Below are 15,101 nucleotides of genomic sequence, written 5' to 3' on the forward strand. Positions count from 1 at the left end.
CCCCAGGTTCTCACTGATGGCAGCTGGGAGGCAGCAACACACAGGGTAGAAATCGTGTGGGCCTTGGAGGCCTGCAGACCTGCATTCTGGTCCAGGCAGGACCCGCCACTCAGCAGCTGGCTGAACTTCTTCGGTTACTCTCAGAGCCATGGTTTCCTTGTGTGTAAAATGGCAATACTACTACTATAGTGGCCAAGAAAATGTACTTCTCAGATCTTCTAGTGCAGAGCCTAACTGACCAATGGCCTGTCCCAGCTGCTGGAGCTCTGAAATCTATCCTCCGATATTCATCCCCAGCTTGGTGCAGAGGCCAGTACCCTCGGGCTGCTCCCAGCCCATGACTAAGCACAAGAGGCCTATTCCGAGGAGATGCCGGACTCCTGAGACAGGCCAATTTGGCTTGAGGACCAACCATGGCCTTGCTGAACTTTCTTAGTGCTGCATCCTTCCACCCAACCTTCCTTCCTTGCCTCTTTCCCTCGCAAAGGTCACACCTGCGTCCCGGGTCCAGCTCCCTGTCTATGTTCCCTCATACATCTCTTGCACAGTGCTCCTGTCTGGTACTGCTTTGGGGGGACTAAGGCAAACAGCCACCTACTCAAAAGGCCGCTGTGGGTATTAAATAAGCACCTAGCCCAGGCCTGGCATACAGGTGACATTCATTCATTGAGTCCCTGCTGTGTGTAAGCTTTAGCCTGGGGGCCTGGGACACAATGCTGAGCCAAGCAGATGTGAACGACGTCAGGGCCGCCTGCTTGAAGCTTCTTGCTGACTCCCACTGCTGAGGGATAAAGTATCAACTCTTCTATGAGACACAAGAGCCCTTCAAAGTCTGACCCCAAGGGGCCTCAACACCTCCTACCCCACACTCCGCACACCTGAACCTGTAGTCAAAAGGAACTTCCTCTTTCACCCCGTGTCTTAGCACACCTTTTTCTTCTCCTTGAAATGCCTCCTCCCGGCCTTGTACACACCCCTCAAATGACAAACCCTTACACATCCCCGAAGATGTAGTTCAATTGTGGGGTCCTTGGTCACCCGGGCAGAACGTGCCTGTTGGCACAGATCTCAGCACGCCCCTCGTGAAAGCACTTGTTAGCACTCTAATTGCCGACACAGTGTCCCTGCTAACTTGTGAGCCCGTCTAGAGCAGCGGCAATGTCGCGTTCGTCCCTGAATCCCCAGTGCTGGGCACTTGGTAGGCCCGCAGTACGTCTCCGCGGGGTGAGTAAGTGAAAGAGCCAAGGAGGCCCGGCGATTTCCCGGGGCGCCGGGGGAGCCTTTGGCGAGGGGGCGGGGCGCGGCGGGGCCTGGCCGGGCTCCGGGAGCCGAGGGCGCGGGGTCACCGCCGGCTCGCGCGGGCCGAATCGCGGCCGCCGCTCCGGGGCACATGACTGCGGCCCGGCCTCCGCCCCGCCCGCTCCCCGCGCAGCTGCTGGCTGTCGCCTCCCGGGGCTGCGGCGAGCCCGGCCGCGAGCGTCACGGCCCTGCCGCTCTCTCTCCCTCTCTCCCTCCGAGCTGCGCCTGCTGGGCGCCGCGGCCACCCCGGCCAGGGAAACCGAAACCAGAGCGGCGGGTCCCCCGCGCGGCCGGCCAGCCGGGCGCAGCGCGGGCCGGGAGCCCAGCCGCGGAGCCGGGAGCCGGGAGCCGAGAGCCGGGCCGCGCTGCGGGCGCCGTGGTCCCGGGGCTTCCGGCCGCTGCGGCGGCTCCTCCCTCTTCCCTGTGCTCGGCCGCCCGGCCCGTGAGCGGCGCGCAGGATGGGCAGGTGCTGCTTCTACACGGTGGGGACGCTGTCCCTGCTGCTGCTGGTGACCAGCGTCACGCTGCTGGTGGCTCGGGTCTTCCAGAAGGCCGTGGACCAGACGATCGAGAAGGTGAGGGGGGCGGTGTGTGTGCGCACCCGCGCGCTCGCGTGTCGGGGTGGCCGGAGCGGGTGGGGGGGACCTCTGGCAGCTCGCCATCCCCCTGCTGAACCTTGTGCACCCGGGCGAGCTCTCCCGACTAGAGCCCTCTTTTCTTCCTTGTTTTTTTGGGGTTGGTCGGTAAGGGTTAAAGAAGAATGGGGGGCAATGGAAATGACTGTTCCCTTTATAATAATAAGTAAGACTGTGGATCTAGACTTTAAAAAAAAGGCTTTCACTTATATTTTATCATTGGCATCTCGCCCCCCGCCCTCCCTACACCCCAATCTCTGTTGGGCCCAAACTCATTTCCCTCCCACTTCACGAAGACCCAAAACTAAATGAAAGACACCGCAGAGGAGGCAGGTTTGTCGGCTGCTTGCTGAGGCCTCTGAAGTGGTGTGAGGCGGTGGGCGTGTGGTCTATTGTGTGCTTGCCTTCCTGGGCAGGGCAGGGCAGGGCACTGCACGGCAGTTGGTGGCTCCGTTAGGCCTTTGGGCTGGGTGACATTTCAATCCGTCAGTCTGTGCTTACCCCGCCCCACCTCTACCCCCCAAACACTTAGCAGCTTGGTATCTTGTACCAACAGCCTGCCTTGCTTTGTCTCGCCATTGATTCTTGCTCTTCTCAAACAGCCATAAGCTTCAGGCAAAGATTCATTTAGATTCTTGAAAGAATCTGAACCTCTCTCTTCCCCCTAGATGAGTGGGTTGGAGAGCTGGTCATTTCAGAAGACTTCTCCATTGTTGCCTTCACCAGTGGTCATTTCTTCTGTCCTTTCACCCACCCCCACCGATCTGTGTGGAAGGAGGAACAAAAGAGAGTTACTTGGATCACTTTTTCCTTTACAAAAGAAAATCTCTGGAGCAGCCTTTCTTGTTAGCACCCATAACCGCATGCTTAATTTCTCCCACTGGCTTGCACTTGCTGTTGGCCGGATAAAAAAGCCCGGGCCTGGTCCAGCTTGATCACTGCACTTCTGGGTAATAAAGTATCGTTCCAGGTGGCAATACATATTCCTTTAGTAGAGGTTTCCAAAAGCCATCAGTTACTTGAAATCTGGCAGCTACGGCCTACTTAAAACAAAACAAAAACGAAAAATAGTCATGGCAAAGCATGATATAATTTTTTAAAAGTTCACATTGCCAAGGGAAGACGAAGTCCACTGCCTGAGCCTCTCAAGACCATGTTTTTCCCTGAGCACCCACGTTCAAGGGAGAGATTAAACTGAAGCTTCTCCACCCCTGTCCCCCTGCAAATCCATGGCGAGATCGTTTAAGGATGTAAACTCTTGCTTGGGTGACTAGAGTTCAGCAATGCAGCTGTTGTCAACATGTGAATTTTCTTGTGTGGCTTTGAAAGACTGTTTCAGGAGATCCCTATGAGATGAGTGATCTTCCCAGTGTCTCAGCTCTTAGCAGCCCTCGGATGCTCTGTGAGTCTCCATTTCTGGGGAGGCAAGGGAGTGACTGTAGGGCAGCTTGGCTGGGGCTTGAGTTTGCGTTGATGTTTAGTGATTGGCTTTTCCACGTGGTTTCCTCCATGAGAAGTGAACTCTGATCCGGCTAATAAATTATATAGGGTAGGGAGACTTTCTGAATTGCCCAGTCCAGTTAAGCAGCACTGCACCATGTGGTGTATGAAACTCACTGACGAGGCTAGTTTCAGTGGACAGATGTGGGAATACTGTAAGTGAACCAGAGGTCACGCATTTCATCATTACCATTCAGCTCTCCTGGATCACCTGTGGGAAGGTAGCCTGGGGTAGTGGGAAAGAGTGAGGACTTTGTAAGTCAACACTCCTGAGCATGAGTCCTGGCCCCACCATGTACTAGCTGGGTGGCCTTGGGCCATGCGCTTAACCTTTCTTGATTCTCAGTTTCCCCATCCGTGAATGGGGATAATAACAATTCATGTAAATAGAGAGGTTATAAGAATTATTAAGGAAAATGGGTATAATTTTCATGGGATATAGTTAGTGCTTGGTAAATGGTAGTTTTATTTTTGTTGGAAGCCACATAAGCAAAGAAAAAATACATGAGATGTGAAGTCAGACACCCTTTGTTCAAATCCCAGCCTTGCCATTTACAACCTTTTTGACTTTGGGCAAGTTATGTAGCTTCTTTGAGCCTCACTGTCATTATTTGGAAAAGTAAGGATGTTAGCTGTCTTGGGCACAGCAGTGCATTTACCATGAAGCTCACAAAGCTGAAGTTTTGGGCGATTCGCTCACATAGGCCCTTCCAAGACCCTGTACCTAATTCTGTATCCCAAATTCTCTTTTTCTTAGGAAGGGCCTCCTCGCATTGTGTGAGCTTCCCACGAGCCCTGGATGGAGTGAGATGATCTGTGTAAAGCCGTCAGCACAGGCTCAGGCAGGGGACAAGGGATCGATTTTGGCTGCCATTGTTATTTCTGTTAGTATTGTTAGGGCACAATTCGCTCCTACCTTGACTTGCATGTAATCCACTCTGAGACTTCCAGTTCTTAGTTTTTTCATTCGAAGATTGTTCATGCCCTGGCTTGTCTCCATCAAAAAGAGACGAGAGAAAAGGGATGAAATTCAAATGAGTAGGTTTGGCCACTTCTGAGAATCTTAGTAACATAATTCCTTTTAGAAGAATTTGCCTCAAGTGATAATTGTCCTTGAGCCCTGCAGTGAGCAGAGGTGATTGAAGGGAGATTTTCATTTTGTCCAGTGAATAAAGTGGAAGGAACCAAGACAGTTTACTTCCATTCTTGCCGTCACTGGTTACTACTTTGTATTGGGCAAGCCCTGTGGTTGTTTTTGCTTCAGTTTTCTCAATTGCAAAAGAGGCATGGTGATGCCTGCCCACACGTGCTTCCTGGGGGATGTTCTGAGCAGTAATCAGACCTTCTCTGTCCAGTGTTTGGACCTCCCAGAAGGCAGAACTTTTCAGAAACACAACAGTCTCTTTTCCTCCCGAGAGCCTGGAAGGGCAGGATTGTATGTTACACTTCATTTGGTAACCCTGCTAATTGTCCTGGCACCTAGCGCAGTGCCCGGTGCATGTAGGTACCTGATAAATGCCTCTTGCCTCACTTTGGTGGTTTTACTGTCCTGAGAATCAGCAGAACTTGGTTAAAACTCCTTTTTCTGTCACTAATGAATTCCTGGATTAAGTTGAGCAAACTGAGTAGCAAATTGTTGAACCCCTGGAAATCTCAGGTTCCTCATTCGGAAAATGGGGGTCATAAGAATACCGACCTTGGGGTTGTTGCAAGAATGAAATTAAGTGATTGATGTAAAGCATCTGGCACAGTCCCTCCCACATGCCTGAATGTTACTACCATTTGTTATTGTTTCTAGTTACTCTTTTCTCATCTAGGAACTGAAGTTTATGGGGTAGATAGGGTTCCTTCCAGCTCCAGACTTCTGAGATTCTGTGAGATCGGCATGTGACCTTTGCTTGAGAGCTGCTGTGCAGCACAGGATATTAAATTTGCCCTGAGACTTGAACATCTCCCAGAAATGGGGATGTGGAGCTGGCCAAGGTCGGGGCTGGCTGATAAGGAGAAGGGCTGCCAAGGGAACCAGTGAGAAGGAAGGAGACAGTTCACATTTTTCCTTTTCACAGGCCAAGGAAGGATGATAGCGTTAGGACTCAGGAATGAGATGAACAGGACAAACACACTTGCCCTTTGCCGGAACCCGAGGCTCTGGGCAAGTGAGTACCAGCCGGTCTCTTTTGGGAGCCATAGCAACTTTGGAGCTGTTCTACTGATGCCTCAAGAACTAAAATATAATCACTGATGATTTAACCAAATAACAATGATTGGTGAATATGTGGGGGTCTTCTTTTTTAAAGTCGAACTAATAAACCATCTTCATTGTTGTTTATGTAAAGACAGTCAACTCTACACGATCTTAAAGGGCACCTTCTTGTATATCTACCTCATTTCCTGAGTTGCCTCTTTTCAGAGTTACGAAGACATAGAATCTTAGAATAAGAAAAAACCTTAGGCATCACTTAATCTGTTATTTTACTGTCAAAGCAGGTGAGAATATGTTGGTTTTGAGATGGATGATGGTGGGTATCAAATCGCCTTTGTATTTGTATGACACTGGAAAAGAGGATGAGTGACTTATGAAGGCCAAATGGAGAGGGACGGGTAGGGTGAGGGATGGAAGCTGGGTCTCCTGATGCACGAGTTTCCCATCCCGAGGATGACCATACGTCCATTGCCTGCGACAGTCCTGGTTTATTTACACCTGTTGTCCTAGTGTAATTACTAGCACCCTCTTGGTTTAGACAATAAATTCTATCTTCATATACCACATTGTCCTCCGCTTCTTGGCATTAAAGAGGAGCAGTGCTCTCTAAGGAGCTGAGGCCCGCTCAAGCTAGCTCAAGAAAGATAGGATTTTTTTCTTTTTGTATAGCTGGAAGAGGAAGCTCGTGGAAGTCTGAGGGCGAGAACCACAGCACAGTGAGGCCTCCTGAGAGTACAGTAGAAACTGGAACATTGGCAGGCCCCAGGCACTCTCTGTGTCTCCGGCTCCTTCCTCTGCTTTCCCTACCAGCCAGATTCCCCTGTTTACTCTTTGGGCCCAGGCTGTTTACTCATCTGGGGCTTCCTCAGCCCCAACCAAAGTGACCTGCCAGCTGCGGAGCCTCCCATGAACATGCTTCATCTCTTAGTTTCTCCTTTCCAGATTTGTACCAGAGCAATGTGATTGGCTCAGCACAAACAGAAATCATCCATCTATAAACAGAGGCAGGATCCTTGCAAGATTTTGTGACTCCTAGGCAAAACTATCCAGCTCCTTCCTGGCTTTTAGAAACGTGATCTTGTGATATCAAAATCATATTCCGTTTCTTTCAACATCTTATTCATGGTGACTGTGAGTGCATTCATTTTTTTTTCTTCTCTCCTTGACTCTCATTTTAACCCTCCAAAATTCATCTGACTGAACTACTACTGTCCCCTTCCTTGTGATAAAGAAAATAAGACACCTTCATATCCCTAAAGGATTGCCTGGCCTGGGCCTCCTGGCCTCTGCAGCCTCACAGCACACCCTATTCTCCCTGCTCTGATCCTGTCATCTCCACTCAGTGCTTTTTTCTCATCTTGCTTCCTCCCACCAGGGTCTTTGCACATGCTGCTCCATCTCCCTGGAATGCTTTCTCTCTTTTCTTCCTCTAGTTACTTCCTACTCATCCTCCAGATCCAGCCCTGTCACCCCTAACTTCTGTCTGGATAATCTTTGTCTACATGCACAAAGTCGTGGGTTTTGCTCCTTCCTATCACTTACAGCACTTGAAAATTTATAGTCCTTTGATTGTTTGATTGGTTGTTTGATTAAAATCTGTCTCTTCCACCTGTGCATAAGCTGCATGAGGAGAGGGACCATGTTTCACTATTCAAAATCATATTATGTTTCTTTCAACATCTTACTAATTTATGGTGACCGTGAGTGCATTCATTATTAATGCTTAAGACAACGGAATAGCCAGTAGTTCTCAGTGTCGTCTCTAGACTCCAGGAACGGCATCAAAATCATTTCTGAAGATTTAAAAAATCCCAACCCCACCAGCCCTGCTGAATCAGAGTCTTTCGGAAGGGCACCCAGGTTAAAGAGCTGACCGTCAAGTCCATTCCTGCTGGTTTGGATGGTGCTTACGTTAGTCCATGTCTTTACTCTGTGCGATGGCAATTCTTTTTTTTTCTGAAACCTTTGTATTTTATTTATTTTTCTGATAAGATATACAGGCCATTATAAAAAGTCAGATACAACAAAAACTAATAAAACAAAGATAACTACTGTTAACATATTGTTGATTATTCCACATTTTTATTTATGCATATATAGTAACACGTGAACTTTCCAAAAATGAGGTGCTCCCATTCCTACTATTTATTTATTTTTAATTTCAGCTTTGTTGAAGTATAATTGACATATAAAAGAGACGATAATTCTAGTTGAGGGTGTTACTACTACCAATTATTATTATTCTGTAAATTTACAGTAAAGGAAAGGTTTTTGGGACAGAGGGGGAAGTTCTTGCCTGTGAAAATCACTTTTGTTTTCTTGTTTAATAAAGTGCAAGATTTCGTTCTGTCAGGCCGCAGCAAAGAGGCCATCTGTTTTGCCAGACATTTGCTTGTTTCCCAGGGAAGAATCAGCAGGTGGGATTATAAGCTTATTAATGAAAACATAGGATGTTGGCCAAGTGACAAGGCGTTTATGGCCTGTATCATCCATCTCTATACTGTATATGGCACAACGTACAAATGAAGGGGCCATTTTAATCAAAGCTGGTAACTAGTCAGAATCAACTGAGGAAAATAAACGCTGCTTTCCATGTTTGCTCTCTATATCTAAAAGCATTTTTAGGTATATACTTTGGCAGTCATTCATTTATTTAGTAAATATTTACAGAGTGTGGACTGTTTGTGAGGCACTGTGCTAAGAGCTAGGGATGCGATAGTAAACAAGACTCTGTGCCTGTTCTTACAGAATTTATGATCTAATTCAAACTTTCTGGCCTCAGGCCCCTTTAAAAATTATTGAAGAACCCAAAGATCTTATGTTTCTGTGGGTCATGTCTATCGATATTTATAATATTAGAAATTAAAACTGATAAATTTGTAAAACACAAGACTACACAAGCACATATGCCATCAGCTGTCAGAGCGATGACATCATTACAGGTCGTGTAGCCTCCAGAAAACTCCACTCTACACTCATGAGAGAAAGAGAGTCAAAAAGGCAAACGAGGGGCTGGCCCAGTGGCATAGTGGTTAGGTTTGTGTGCCCCGCTTCGGTGATCTAGGGTTCACAGGTTTGGATCCTGGGCGTGGACCTACACACCACTCATCAAGCCATGCTGAAGCAGCATCCCACATACAAAATAGAGGAAGATTGGCATAGATGCTGGCTCAGGGACAATATTCCTCAAGCAAAAAGAGGAAGATTGGCAACAGATCTTAGCTCGGGGCCAGTCCTTCTCAGCACACACACAAAAAAGGCAAATGATGTCTTAGTATTATTATGAAAATAGTTTTTACCTTGTGGACCCCCTGAGAAGGTCTGGGGGACCCCCCAGGGGTCCTCAAACCATGCTTTGAGAACTACTGATCTAGTTTTCATTTAACTAATTCTGTTGATTTTTAGAATAATTTAAACAGTAATTAATATCCCTGTTATATGTCTGTAAGACCAATTTGGAAATCATATTATTAATGTTTTCAAACCACCAGGATTTTGTTTAGTATATGATGCATTTATCTGTCCTCTTAGTTTCCCCATGAGTCCAGGGTGAAATATAGTAGCTTGGCCATCGGTGATGAGTTCAGTGACCGTGCTGTCTCTCCCTGTGTGCTAATCAAACTAGACAAGAACATCAGCGTCTCCATAATGGAATTACTCGATAATTCCCCTCTAGCCTCATCCCTGCCAGGGATTTTCAATCCATATGACATAATTTAGTATTTAAAGCTAGCCCAAAACCTCTCTTTGAAGGCGGGGGTCCTGCTGTGTTTAGCTTTGATCATCTTCTCATATCGCCAAATACAATATCATACGAATAGATGGACAGTAAATGTTGCTTGGATGAACGGGAAGATGAGTAGACGAAAACATCTGTTTTGGGGAGTGATTTTGTTTGCATATTGTTCTTGTTGTCTAGCTTCACATTTTTGTTCTACTCTGTAGACCAGTGGTCACATGTTTGCCTCCTTAATAGTTGATACCTTTAAAATCTGGAAACTTCCCCCAGTTATCCAGATTGCCAGCTTCACTTGAAACATGGGGCTGCTCTGCAGGGCTGTGTGGCAGCAGTCTGAGCAGGATAGAGGCTGCCCTTCAGATGGCGCCTCCCTCCCTGCTCCCGCCGTCCTTCACACTCCTGTTGGCCCCGACTGCAAGGCCCAGTGAAGGCGCCCTTGGCCATCATGCTTGCTCTGTTGTCTTTCTTAGAATAGAGAAATATCTGTTTGGATCTGACCTTCTTTAGCAAAAGAAGGAAAATGAAAGCCTGAGAGGGTCGTGTATTTAGCAGAAGTGGCTGAGGGCATATTTCTCTGTAGACGTGGATGTTATTGCTAAGGTTTGACGTGCACGCAGATGTACACACTGGCGCCCACTTCACTCATGTACCTTACCCACTCGGCCCCTGCAGCAGCTGAGTTTTATGCTGTTTCAAGAGAAAATGAGCAGAATGCCCTTGTTGTAGTAATGTAATCCATGCAGGCAAGTCCCATTTTAAGGATATTTGCTTTTAACCCTGTATGCTTCTAATAACCCAGAGCAAAGGAAGGAAGAGAAGACACAGATATAAATAGGTGATGAAAACATCACTTAGTTCATCTCTGAGAAATATAATCACAACCAACAGGTTGTAAAGTAGTAAGACTGGCTGCACAAGTCACACACAGACCCCAGGCATTGTTTTCATGGCCACTCTTCTTATTTATTCTCATCTTAAAATCCTCTTTCTCATCCACTGCTCCCCCTCCACCCCATGCACATATATTTCCCCAATTTGACTAAGGTTCCAGTTGGTGGCTGCTTTTCTCCTTTTAGGCTGGCAGTTCTCAACCTCAGTTTCACCTTTGTAATTACCTGGAAGCTTTTAAAAGCTGTTCTAGTGGGTGTTTGGTGGCAGGAGCTTTTGGGGGCTAGTTATTCCACCACATTGTCCTGTCTGTAATTGACAGATAGAGCAGCTGCTTACAGCTGAACTAACATTTGAACCTCAACTATCAGATCTCGTTAGCTGAAATTATTACAGTTGCAATTAAAGCAAAATGAGTTCAACAGCAGCGACATTAAAAAGAAAGAATGCCAGTGCATTTGTTCCTGAGTTAAATATAAGGTTAGAGAATAAGGGTAGAATGTTAATGGCAGCTTATTTCTTTTACCTCAATAGAGAATTAAAAAAGATAAAGAGTGCAAATTACTTATGTTACTATAAGAGTCTGGCTTGGCTTTGCCTAATTTCAGGGAGAAATTTTGTTTTTTTTTACTTTTTATTAAGATTATGATAGTTTACAACCTTGTGAAATTTCAGTTGTACATTATTGTTTGTCGGTCATGTTGTAGGTGCACCCCTTCACCCTTTGTGCTCACCCCCCACTGCCCCTTTCCCCTGGTAACCACTAATCTGTTCTCTTTGTCTACGTGTTTAACTTCCACTTATGAGTGGAGTCGTACAGAGATTGTCTTGCTCTATCTGGCTTATTTCACTTAACATAATACGCTCAAGGTCCATCCATGTTGTTTTGAATGGGACAATTTTATCCTTTTTTATTGCTGAGTAATATTCCATTGTGTGTGTGTGTGTGTGTGTGTGTGTGTGTGTGTGTATACCATAATTTCTTTACCCAGTCATCAGTTGATGGGCACTTAGGTTGCTTCGTGTCTTGGCTATTGTAAATGATGCTGCAATGAATATAGGGGAGCATGGAACTTTTTGTATTGCTGATTTCAAGTTCTTTGGATAGATACCCAGTAGTGGGATGGCTGGGTCATATGGTATTTCTATTTTTAATTTTTTGAGAAATCTCCATACTGTTTTCCATAGTGGCTGCACCAGTTTGCATTTCAGGGAGCAATTTTTAGAAACAAAGCAAATCAACTGGTGTTTGATATTTGGCGAGTTTTATTAATCTGGAGTCCAATGAGAATCATCTACATGCTAATAGGCCAGGTGCTCAAAGTGGGTGGGTATTATCTCTGGTTGAATTTAGACTGTGTAGATGGCAACATGGTTGCTGAATTGTGTTTAATTATCAAGTTTCACCCTGTTGAACTAAAAGAACAGCCCACAGTGCTCTTGAGTCCTGAAAGTTTCTTTACAAGTATTACATATTCCCATCAAAGCCTAACGCAATCCCCGGAGTACCTATTTTTATCATTTGGAAGTGGCTTAAACCGGGACAGCTTGTTCAACAACCTTCCTCGTGTTGCCTTGCCGAAGTCTCTCTCTCAGGCTGACTTGGACGTGTTGTGTCTTGTGGCTGTATCAAGTCATGACAGCCCTCCCAGAAGCAGCTGGTCCAGCCCATACCTGGGGAACAGTGGGCAGTTGTGTCGCTGGTGCATAAAGTGCCTACCAGGAAATGACAGATGATGACTGGTGGCAGGGCTTAGTACAGCAGGTCGAGGACCTTGGACTTCATTCTGTGAGCCTTGGGGAGAGTGGCTGCTCCCAGAGGCACTTTCGGTAGAACACTCTGGAGGCTGAGGTAGATAATGGATTTGAAAGGAACAAGGCTGGCGAGAAGGAGACCAGTTAGGAGACTACCTATAGTATGGCCGCAGTCCAGGCTGCTGATGAAATGGGCACAGGAATAGAAAGGGAGAAGAGGAGGAGTAAAACCAGTAGGACTTCATGACTGATTAGGGGAGAAAATCATGAGTCTGTTTTTGGTCACGTTGACTTTGAGCAACCTGTGAGATGCCCAGATGGGGATTTTGGGATGGATCGGTACAACTGAAATGGTCCAAATAATTTCATGTGCAAGCCCTTTTTTGGACTGAATTACTGGACCTGGCACATACGTAATTGTTCACTAATCATTACATGCATGTCAGTTTGGGGTCCATAGCTAAATTTCTTGTTGAGGACAAGGCCTATGCCTTTTGGGCACATAGAAAGCTCTCAATATATGCATTTTGGTTAATTAACTGAAAAATAAGTTTTTCAATCCAAATGATTAATTTGGCTGTTGACACTGCAGAGTCACCATATAACTCAATAATCTTTCCAATATTTCTTTCGGTGATAGTGCCACAGAATTATGCCTGAAAAAATTCATCGTGTTCTGCTTGACTAAGATTAATAAACAATATGCAAAGTCACATTGTAAAACTGATTTAGGACCTTACGTTGATTTTTAATTTAGCGTTAAAAGAAAATTCTGCTGATTACAGGGCTTGTCTGGTGGCTGTCACCACCACCGCAGAGTCCTCAGTCAGGACAACCAGTTGTTTCCAAGCCACAGCGTTATGTTTAGACTGAGCAAAGGGCTCCTTGTGACCCAGGAAACTGGCTCGTTGTGTTGGGTGGAGTAAATGACTTTTTGTGTCAGACATTCTCTGGGATTGAGGTTAGGGCTAGTACTTGTTAGTTTCTGAGTCCTCTCTTTGCAAAGCAAGCTCCTAGGAGTGTACAGTTGAATGTCCTGAGGATTTGGGGCCAGAAATTAGAAGTTTAAGGTCACAAGAGAACCTCTTCTAGACCATCTTGTTGCAGGAGGTCGAGGCGCTTTCTCTGGATGTATTAGCATAACCAGGGCGGAGCAGCCGCCTGGAAACTCCAGGGCCCAGTTCTCCCTTTCTCGGTTCCTCACATGTCAGTTCCAGACCGAGACTTCACCGTGATCTCACACCATGACCTCACGCAGCAGCCCTAGTTTCCTGTCCTGCAGAGGGAATTGCTGACTTCCCAGGAAGGCCTCAGAGCCTAGGTTGTGGTTTCTGCACAGTTTCATGGTCTCTCTGAGATAGGATTGCCGGATAAGAGACAGGATGCTTAGTTAAATTTGAATTTCAGATAAACAACAAATAATATTTTAGTGAGTAGGTCTCATGCAATATTTTGGTTCACTTCAACTTATCAGCTGTTAACATCCTGCCATATTTACCTCATCTCTCTCGGAGACACTTTTTCTTGAATTATTTGAATGTAAGTTGCAGACGTTACAACACTTTGCCCATGAATCCTTCAGCATGCGTCTCCTAAGAATTAAAGCATTTTTTACTTAGCCCATGAAATATTTGGGACATACTTGGGCATCCCGTGTTTTTATTAGCAGAATCTGGCAGCTCTCCCCTGGGAGTGCCGTGGGATGGCAGCTGCTGGAGTGGCCACCCACAAACCTGGACTTGGGAGGATTTGACTTGACTTACTGGCTCTGTGAGCTTGGGAAAGCCAGTGCCACCATTTCCTTATCTGCAAAATAGGAATTCTTACCTTGCAGAGCCAGTGTAACGCTCAGAGGTTGTGTTCATACAGCACTAGCACGGCACCTGACTCTTGGAGACTCACAGTAGACAGCAGCTGGCCCTGGCGGTAATGGTATTGTCCTTTGAGCTGAACGTCAGGGGAAGGAGATAAAAATAAAGAAGCAACTGTTTTAGAAATGTTGGCAGCTGTTTTTATGAACTTTCTCCTGTTCTCCCATTCCCCTTCTCCTTCCCTACTTAGTGTGTACACACACACACACACACACACACACATGCACATGCAACAAGCAGTCTACTCTGGGATTTATGGTGGGTTCCTTGACCACCATCCAGCCATGTCGGGTGCAGGGAAAGAAACACGTTAAAGGTGGAGGAGAAGCCAGCATTCTTGAGAGCAAGGTTGAATGGAATAAAAGGTGGTGTAATCAAAGGAGACTGTGTGGGTGTTGACTCAGCTAAGAGTGGCGGGGGGAGGAGGGGGACGGGGCGGGGGCAGGCAATGAGGAGAAGCCCGGGTCCTAACAGAATCTGCTATCCGTGTGACTCTGGCAAGCTGTCAAGGATTGGTTTTATTGTTAGGTTTTTCATTTGCTTTGTTTAGTTAAGGACTCAAGTCTACTAAAGGTTTATTTCTATCCTGCAACTTCCTTAGTGAACTTGAAACTTGGAGGAACAAGTTCAAGTCTGACTGTTGTAAGAACTGCGAGTTTTACCCTCTCTTCTGGGAAGGGTTTTGCCCCCCTTCTTGGTGGAAACTCTTCCACTTGCCTTTGGACTTTTGGTTGCCTAAGAGCTGGATACAAACCAGGCAAGATAACCTTGGGCAGTTAACCATCTGTTCGTTCACACTCACTGACTGTTTCGGGGATCATAATTCCGAGGTGATTTTCTGTAATAAATAAGTGAGATTGCAAGTCCTTTCTCATTCTGAAGTTCTGTGCCTACGGTGATGCTTGTCAGAAATAGTTAGCGTGGAACACAGAATGCGAAATCAACCTCCTGACAACAATAGGAAGAGAGAGACGGGGCAGCCCAGGGAGGGGGATGGGACTCTTGGAGCTTTGTGTGAGAGCTGACCACAGCTGATGAGACATGAGCCTCGCCTTTGTTTTGCAAGAACAGAGGAAAAACCTAGCTGGTTCTCTATGTATCCACTCCTCCTTTCTCTTAGGGTGGAATTGCGTTTCATAGAATCGGGGTTTCTTTCTTAGATTTTCAGTTTTTAAAAAAACTTATAAGGGAGCAATTATTTTTTTCTGCTT

General features: G+C 46.3%; 1 protein-coding gene across 2 annotated transcripts in view; it reads left to right on the top strand.

The window, feature by feature from the left end:
- The first annotated feature begins 1,447 nt into the window (after window positions 1–1,447).
- Window positions 1,448–15,101, top strand: part of SCARB2 (scavenger receptor class B member 2) — a 69,732-nt gene continuing 56,078 nt past the window's right edge. Inside the window, exon 1 of one of the 2 annotated variants that reach the window (XM_014865733.3) lies at window positions 1,448–1,874. In XM_014865733.3, coding sequence (XP_014721219.1) covers window positions 1,758–1,874 — 117 coding nt within the window. In that variant the 5' untranslated portion in view covers window positions 1,448–1,757. The remainder of the gene's footprint in view (window positions 1,875–15,101) is intronic. The other variant, XM_014865725.3, reaches the window with a different exon arrangement.

This window comes from Equus asinus, chromosome 3 (assembly GCF_041296235.1).
Source record: "Equus asinus isolate D_3611 breed Donkey chromosome 3, EquAss-T2T_v2, whole genome shotgun sequence".
NCBI lineage: Eukaryota > Metazoa > Chordata > Mammalia > Perissodactyla > Equidae > Equus > Equus asinus.